The sequence below is a fragment of the Eucalyptus grandis genome, chromosome 5 (genome assembly GCF_016545825.1).
Source record: "Eucalyptus grandis isolate ANBG69807.140 chromosome 5, ASM1654582v1, whole genome shotgun sequence".
Taxonomy (NCBI): Eukaryota; Viridiplantae; Streptophyta; class Magnoliopsida; order Myrtales; family Myrtaceae; genus Eucalyptus; species Eucalyptus grandis.
Window position 1 is genome coordinate 29,753,284 of NC_052616.1, and position 8,386 is coordinate 29,761,669.

At 40.2% G+C, this 8,386-nt stretch overlaps 2 protein-coding genes across 2 annotated transcripts; both read right to left on the bottom strand.

The window, feature by feature from the left end:
* Positions 1-84: 84 nt before the first annotated feature.
* LOC104430152 (disease resistance protein RUN1-like) lies at positions 85-4,335 on the bottom strand. The gene is made up of 5 exons (XM_039313576.1): positions 4,112-4,335; positions 2,731-3,012; positions 931-2,622; positions 212-585; positions 85-151 (listed from the first exon to the last, which is right to left on the bottom strand). Exons 1-5 carry the CDS (start codon positions 4,319-4,321, stop codon positions 85-87), a joined length of 2,625 nt encoding a protein of 874 aa, XP_039169510.1. The 5' UTR covers positions 4,322-4,335.
* Positions 4,336-4,561: 226 nt separating this feature from the next.
* Positions 4,562-6,790, bottom strand: LOC120286228 (TMV resistance protein N-like). Its single transcript, XM_039313577.1, has 2 exons — positions 5,805-6,790; positions 4,562-5,426 (listed from the first exon to the last, which is right to left on the bottom strand). Exons 1-2 carry the CDS (start codon positions 6,326-6,328, stop codon positions 4,562-4,564), a joined length of 1,389 nt encoding a protein of 462 aa, XP_039169511.1. The 5' UTR covers positions 6,329-6,790.
* Between the last annotated feature and the right edge of the window lie 1,596 nt (positions 6,791-8,386).

Below are 8,386 nucleotides of genomic sequence, written 5' to 3' on the forward strand. Positions count from 1 at the left end.
CATCGTCCTCAAAATCATTAGCCACAATTTCCCGATCAGCGCTACGCACACTCTCCGCCAAAGCAGCCCTCTTCGCCCTCTCCATTAACCACAATCGACGGCGCCTATCCAAGCGAAGCCTTCTTGACCCGCGGCCTCCTCGCTCCCGTAACTAGTAATCATCCACACACGAAACAAAAAAAAAAAAAAAAAAAATGAGAATCCCGAACACACGCCATGGAAACCGAGGAAATCAGCCAGCTGGCGGAGCACCTGAGGCCCCACTGCCGCATCATGCAAGAGGCAGGGAGAAGCCGGCAGCGAGGGGCCGGGGAAGCGAAGGTCCGCGGGAAGCTCGAGTCCTTTCGGCACGGCCCGCTCAGCCCCCAGCTCAGCAAGCACATGGACATCATCGTCCTTCATCAGGATGTTCTTGATCTCGTCGAACCACGAGAGCCTTGAGTCTGGAGACGAACGACGCGTTCGTCGAGGAGCAAGCGCCGATGACGTCGCCGATGTCCTCGGGAGGTCGCCGAAGAAGCCATCGAGGTTGATGTGAGACATCACGTCGTCCTCCATATGCAACTCAAGATCCACCATCGAACACTAGGGAAAAAAGAATGGGGGGAAAAAGAAGATGAAGGCTGGGAGATATGTACAAAAATATCTGATTTGCTCGCGGTGGTTCGCCGGTCGGAAAGAGGGAGGGCAGAGAGAGAGGGGGAGGTCGCGGTCCTCTCGTCGGTCCGGTGTGGTGGTTCGTCGGTTGCTGGCGGTGGTTCGCCGGTCGGAAAGAGACTCAAAGGTCGCACAGTCCGGGTGGGTAGAGTGAGAGAGTTTTTCAGAGAGGAGAGAGAGAGGCGCGAAGAAAGAGACTCCTCAAGAAACGCTTCGCCGCACGCTCGAGCGTGAAATTTTTTTAAAATGGTGCTTAATGAAGTAAACTTTTGCCTTTGGGTAGGACGGATGTACAAAACATGAAATCTGGCCTTCTTCCCACGTGTCTGGAAGACGTGGATAAACCAACTTTTCCGGAAGATGATCCGGCACAACCACAAAACACAGCTTCTTCAATTTTGATAAATCAGGCAACTCTTTCAAGGAATCGCATTCCCGAAAAGATAATGTACTTAATGATTCCAATTTCTCCGGACCTCGAATCTCCATCAACCCAAGGCAACCATCCATGCTCAACCCTTGGAGCCCCTCTAATCTCGATACCAAAAGCCTCTCAAGCATTGCAGTATTCATCAAACGCAAAAAACGGAGTTTCTTCAGTTGCTGTCCAAGCACATCATCGAATTTGACTTCCCTTAGCCGACAATTAACAAGGCACAAACTGTACAGATTTGTCAAATTGGAAAAGAGTGACCTTCCCATGGGTGACTTCAAATCATATAGAGTCAATTGTGCAAGACTGGATGGAAGCCCCATTAGAGATCGTGTGTCAACACAAGTTATCTCAAGAAAATGAAGCCGCGAAAGAGTAGCCAAATTAATCGGAGGAAATGTGACATCTCCAACGACAATTGTCAATCTCTGCAGATAAGATAATCCTTCGATCCACTCTATCTTTGGAACTCCTTGTTTAAATTCCAACAACCTAGGAGTATCGCCCCATATATGAAGATCGTCTAAGTTAGTCAGGTATGATAGGTCAAGGGCTGTCCACAATAAATGAGATGAGATCTTTAACTCCTTCAAACTCACAGGGAGCTCTGGCAACTGTTCAAGTTCATCACATTGATCCAAAAGAAGTGTTTGGAGATGAGAAAGCTTACTCATAGTCGGGGGCAACCTCTTAATCTTGCTCTTTGTCAGACGTAGGTGCTTTAAAAAAGACAGATCCCCAATTTCACATGGAATTGCTTCCTCCATATTTTCACAGAAACTCGCATCCAAAGATACAAGCTTCTTTAGCATCCCTATGGCCTTTGGTAGCTCTTTGATTGCACATTTGACTAGACATAAGAAGTTCAACTGTTTGAGATTTTCAATAGAAGCAGGTAACTCTGTGATATCCGTGCCTTCTAAATGTAGCTTCACCAAAGACTCTAGCCCTCCTATTTGGTTCGGTAGCTTCTTTATAGGAGTATGATTAAGGCCCATGTCCCTCAACTTTTTAAGATTCTCAATAGAAACAGGTAATTTTTTTATTTTTGTCCGGTCCAAATATAGCTCAAGTAAATATTCTAATTTTCCTATTGTGTTCGGTAGCTTCTTTATTGGAGTTCTTCTAAGACTCATTGTCCTCAACATTTTAAGATTTCCAATGGAGTCTGGAAGTGTTCTAAGCAAAGAACAATCATCTAAACACAAATATGTTAGACGAGTCATTCCTCCAATGGAATGATGAAGTTCTCGAATGTGCATCCCTCTTATTTGCAGATTTGACAATGATTTTAGACTACCGAATACAAAAGACACTGGACAAAGGTCGCAATCGTCCCTCTCCGAGGATTCGTTAGAGATGATTTCCAAGTGCTTCAGGTGCTCTAGTTTAGAGAGAGAACCATCAACCACTAGCGACTTTGTAGTTTGTCGAATAACCAATCTCTTCAAATTCAAACATTTTGAGAAGTCAGGAGTCTTTTTTAAGCCTGGGCAAGAATTGATTTCTATAACTTTCAAGTTCTCGCTCATCTGAAAAAAATAAACCAAGGATTAGCCAAGTCAAGAATGGCAAATTAGTAAGTTTGGTTAGTGAGACAAATGTGAGAAAAAGTAAACTGCACGATATAATGTTTGTACCAGGCATGACCCCCATCCAGCCCAATCTTCAGTAATGTTAATTCCCGAAAGCTTGAGCACGGCTAATTTCTCGAGACACAAATTCGTCGTGTTTAGTTTTGATGGGCAATTGCTCCAAGAGAGCCATGTTAACTTGGAGAGAAGATTCTTAAAGTCCCCTACCAAGTTCTTGCACTCTAATTCCAAATATCTTAGATTGGGCAGCTTTGAAAATTCTTCACTTGTGAAACTGTGCTCTTTGCAAAGTCTTGTTAATCTAAGTGCTATGACTTTGTCTGTCCCCTGGTGATAGGAAAAGCATACATAGACATTTAAATTGGATCAAAAACATAATATTGTACAAGTCTGAGGAACTTAATTATGTTCATTAATGAAACACACCTTACTATTTCATTTGTACATATTTAAATTGACCATAACAAAGAGTTAATCAAGTTAATCCGACTAGCTCATACAATTGGAAAGAGTTCTCTACAATGTGTAAAGCATAGTAATATTTCTATTCCATCAATTTAAGCGAATTCTTATCATGTAATGATAACAAAAACTTTATTATCTTTGAGCGAAACCACCTGATAGAAAATATTGTCCACATATTTATTTATTTTGCAACACAAAAAACCTGCCATGGTTTTGCAAAATTTAGAAAAAGTGGCCAGACCAAATCCAAAAAAAGTCTCTTGAGTTTATAACCCCATTGCAACTCTACGCGTCGAAATCTGCTTGGTCTAGAGTGTGTGGAAGATCGGTTAACTCCAAAGTGTCTCTTTATTGGTTTCATATGAGTTTGATTACAAGATGAAGACAGGAGCTAGAAAGTCTTAATTGTTGTAGAACTCGTTGCAGATTCTACAGAAAAGATTACAGTAAAAATAGGATTTGCTTTCATAATAATAAAGTTATTCAACTAACCTCATAAAAGTCTCTCATATATTGTTTGAAAGCTCTACCGGACTATACACAAAAGATTGCATGTTACATTCAATTACAAAATCTAAATCTATTACCAAATTTCAGGTAAGGGATCTCATCGCAAAGTAATATTGCTAATGATTTCCAACTTAACAAAAGGGAATAAAATCAGCCTTAAATAGCTTTGATAGCTTAGGAGGTCGCAATCTATTTCCATATATTTTGTTGAACAACCTTGTATTTAACTGTATTCCTAAGATTTTTGCTTCCAATAACTTTCATTGCAACCTTTTAGATGCAATATGTAGTGGAATTACCATCATGAATTCTTATACAAACCTTTTGCCTTTTTCTTTGCCAAATTAAAAGTTAAACAAAAATATATACCGGCAAGAAACTAACTCCACAACCTTTGAAAATGCATGGTTGATTTTTTCCAAAAGAAAATAGTACGGTGACAATAGCTTACCTCTTTCATCCGAACCACATCAAAGGCAATCTTGGGCTCCCACAACCTACTACGCTTCCCTGGAAAATTGATGTCCTCACGCTGAACAATTTCTCTTCCAAGATCTCTAAGTTGATCATGCATCCACAATCTATCATAATTTTTTATCAAAGACATACGAGTCAAGACAGGTAGTTCCCTTGTTGGAAAATAGTTGGAAGCTTTCCACATATAGTACGGGTGGAGTCTATTTTCTCCAATGACGAAACACGCAATATCAAGAAAGATCTCTCTGGTGAGGCTCTGTCATAACGGATCTTTAATTTGTTGAAGACTTCCAATGAAGAATTTCGCTTCCAAGATCTCTAAGTTGATCATGCATCCACAATATCATAATTTTTTATCAAAGAAAGTTGGAAAATAGTTGGAAGCTTTCCACATATAGTATGGGTGAGGAAGAAACACGCAATATCAAAGATCTCTTTGGTGAGGCTCCAACATGTCATAACTGATCTTTAATTTGTTGAAGACTTCCTGGTTGGGCACCAACTCTAACTTCTGCAAAGTGCCTTTCCAAAACTTTTTGCTCTCGCCATAAAGTGAGGCACCGATAACCTCAAGAGCTAAAGGAAGTCCACCTGTTTTGGTCGTAATTTGCCTTGAGATATCAACAAAGTCATGTGGTGGTAAATCCATCCCGAAGGCATGTTTACTAAAAAGCTTATGAGCATGGAAAAAATCCATTTCTGTCATTTTATAGATTTGAAACTCTTGAGAATGTGCTTGGAAACTACTCTCTTTGTCCTTCCCTTTGATTGGCAAAAAGTTGATGTCCCTCGTTGTAATGATGATTCTACTTCCTGGACCAAACCAATCACTCTTTCCGGCTAGCTTAGAGAGTTGATCCCTATTACCCACGTCATCGAGAACAAGGAGAACTTTCTTACCACGAAATCTTTCTCTAATTGTGTTAATCCCTACATCAACAGAATTTTGGATCCCTAGAGATCCACCTTGGAGAATCTCTAATAACAACTGTTTTTGTAAGTCAACAATTCTACCCTGTTGCGTAGATTCGCGAATGTCCAAAAGGAAGCTACAACCTTGAAATTGATTGGAGATTTTATTAAAGACAACACTTGCGAGAGTTGTCTTACCGATACCGCCCATTCCATGGATGACCAGGTAACGAACATCACAAGAACCTTCGTTTAACATGTCCATGATAGCTTCAACATGATCATGAATCCCAACTAAATGATCAGGCAGATTTTGCATTCTTTTCATTAGCTTGATCAAAACCTCATCAACAATAGTGTTGATGATTTCACCGTGGCTGCCATATTGACATAAGAGTCTTAGCATGAAACATATGGCAAATGAACTTTCAAGTTGAGAAATATTGTAGACACGAAACTAATGGATTTTTAAATGGGCGAGGTTTTACCAAATGGAAGCTCGCTTTCTTTAGTAAAAGGAAATCTCGACTAATGAAAAATTAGATCTATACTCTATTTGGATGAGTGACTCGGGAACATAAGATAATAATTACTAGGACTATGATTGGCGGGAGTAATTAAAACAAAAAAAAAAAACAAAAAAAACAAAAAACAAAAAACGGGAGAAAATTCCATTCCTTATTATAATCTCACTTGTTATTGCTCGGGAAAAAAAAAAAAGAGAACAAAAGCATATTCCAAAGTCATACTCTTACCTTTTGTCTTTCATGTCCCATCCCTTGATTCTTGCGACCTTGGTCAAAGCTTCCCTCCATTGCCGAACCTCATTGTGGCTTAACTTCTTCTGGTGTTTCTTTAGAGCATTGATGTACAATTGAGTTTTAAGCTTTACATCATCAGGGTTTACGTCATAAAAAACGGGTAGGATCACTTTGTCATTCGCTTTGCTCGAGGACTCCAGCATGTGTGTGAGCTCGCGAAGACACCACTTACTGGATGCATAGTTCCTAGAGAAGATGGGCAAGTATATTTTGGAGGATTCAATGGCATGCAAAAGTTCACCTTCAATCTTTTTGCCCTTTCGGATCTCTTCATCGTCTCTGAAAACACGAACCCCAGCTTTGACTAAGGAGTGATAGAGACAATCGGTGAAATTGAGGCGAGTATCCGGGCCTCTGAAACTCAAAAACACCTCGAATTCAGTCCCTGAAGACGAATTGCCATCATCGACACAGGCAGACATGGTCGTTGCGTCTGGTGAATCCCTCTTTCTCTTCATTCTCCTTCAGGTGCTCAAATCTCCACGTTTAATCGTAGCGAGATGTGGATCCTTTCTGAATCGAATGTGGGATTCAGAAAAGCGACAGAGGCTGGAGAATTGCGATGCTCTTTCGCTGTCTTTATCGGATTTGTTTGTGTTTTCCTCGGCACCGAAAGGAAATAGATTGGCGATGACTTTGGTAAGTCTAGCCAATGGAAGTCTTCCAAGGTGGCGGGGTCCAACTTCATCACGTTATGCTGGCAATAAATGAGGTTGCTTTACACTGTTCCTTCTTGGGCGATAGTACCTCATATCTAGAAGTATTGGTTTAAAATTCACATCCACTAAAGCGTAGTGTATATTATACCTCAGTGTTAGTGTTGCTGGCAAATGCTTCAGGCACGCTAGTTCCGTAAAATTTATCCCTGAGTTGACGAAGACTTTAGACTGCCAAGGAAATTTGGTGGTAATCAAGTTGCTTTACATTGACGCGAGTGCTTGACCCTCCGAAAGCTAGACACGGCATTTGCTTGCTTTTCCCCCTTCACACCGAAAGAAAAAGAATAGCAACGACTTTAACTAAAGCCAACCAAGTCTTCCATAGTGGAGGAGTGAAGTCTCCAGCTTTATGGAAAGAGGGACGACACTTCCACATAAGATTCTATTCATTTTCTTGAATTCCCGGTTATATATATCTTCACCCACCACCCTATCATAATTGAAACACGTCTAACATTATTGGGCATTCCTATCCTACCGTGACTTTAACCAAGGCAAAGTGATCAGGCCCAATCAGACGACTGATAATCAACAATAGCGATCGAGTTTTAGGGGGAATGTTTAAGCAAATGATTATTTTTCGTGATCCTTTTCTTATTACGTTATTTTTTATGTCATTTTCACCTAGATTTTACAGCAATGAGATGACAAATATATCCTGAACATGAATGTTTCATTCATCAGTTCGCTAAATATGGAGATCAACGTTTAGGGATTAGTTTAATAAATTCAAATTGTAGAGAGAGAGATGCCTAATCAGAGGGTGTTACAGACTATGATTTTGGATAGAAGTTTGGACAATTTAGAAGCAACGGCAAGATTTGAGAAACAAAGAGCTAGGATTCGATAGAGGGACAACTCTCCTTAGAGTTGCCTGTTGGTAACTTCTAGACAATGAAAAAATTATCCAATCAGTCAATAAGATATATTGCCAATTAAAAGTTTATATGGAGTTGCTGAATTCAATTGGCAGTATATATTCAATGAACTCAACAAGCCTAGAATCTGAATTAGCTTAGGGCATTTGGTCAATAACACCCACTGGATATGCTTTAAACATGAAATGATTGATTGGAAAGTATCGCAAGCAAATGACAATAAACTGTGACTTTCTCGCTTAGTGTAAAGCCAGAAAGGGGCATCGAACTCTTGTGACCTAGGGCACTCTAAAACTTAAGATGACAAGACGATGAAGTTTCCATGTTAATACATTGGGCAATTCTCCAAGATTCTCCACTGAGTTTTGGTGGCTCTCTTACTACAAATGTTATCACCAGCAACATTTTAAGATAATGGAACATGGTAATCTTGCAGTTCTTGTGTTGGACAAGAATGAATTAACTAGTGACTTCAAATTGACGTGAGTGCCTAGCCCATCTAAAGCTCTAAGACTTCATGACATTTGCTCAAGACATGACATTTTTCCCCCTTAGCATCGAAAGAAAAAGAAGAACAACGACTTCAAGTAAAGCCAACCAAGTCTTCCAAAGTGGAGGAGTAAAGTCTCCAGCTTTATGGAAAGAGGAAGGGCACTTCCACACAAGTTCTATTCATTTTCCGGGAATTCCCTGTCATATATGTCTTTAGGGTCCACCCACCGCCCTATCATAAAATAAAACACGTCTAACATAACTAGGCATTCCTACCATGGCAAAGTTATCGGTCCAATCGGACGGTTGACAATCAACGATAGAGATCAACTTTTAAGGAGAATGTTTAAGCAAATGATTACTTATTGTGATCCTTTTCTTGTTAAGTTATCCTTTTAGTTCATTTCCTCCCAGATTTTGCGACAAT

Excerpts from the sequence above, each read along its gene's own strand:
- LOC104430152 (XM_039313576.1), bottom strand. The coding sequence starts at position 4,321 with ATGTGGAAAGCTTCCAACTATTTTCCAACAAGGGAACTACCTGTCTTG. Across the intron at positions 3,013-4,111 it reads ATGTGGTTCGGATGAAAGAG|GGGACAGACAAAGTCATAGC; the intron begins GTAAGCTATTGT and ends TCCTATCACCAG. Across the intron at positions 586-930 it reads TACATCCGTCCTACCCAAAG|TGTTCGATGGTGGATCTTGA; the intron begins GCAAAAGTTTAC and ends TTTTTTCCCTAG.
- LOC120286228 (XM_039313577.1), bottom strand. The coding sequence starts at position 6,328 with ATGAAGAGAAAGAGGGATTCACCAGACGCAACGACCATGTCTGCCTGT. Across the intron at positions 5,427-5,804 it reads TGGGACATGAAAGACAAAAG|CCACGGTGAAATCATCAACA; the intron begins GTAAGAGTATGA and ends TCAATATGGCAG.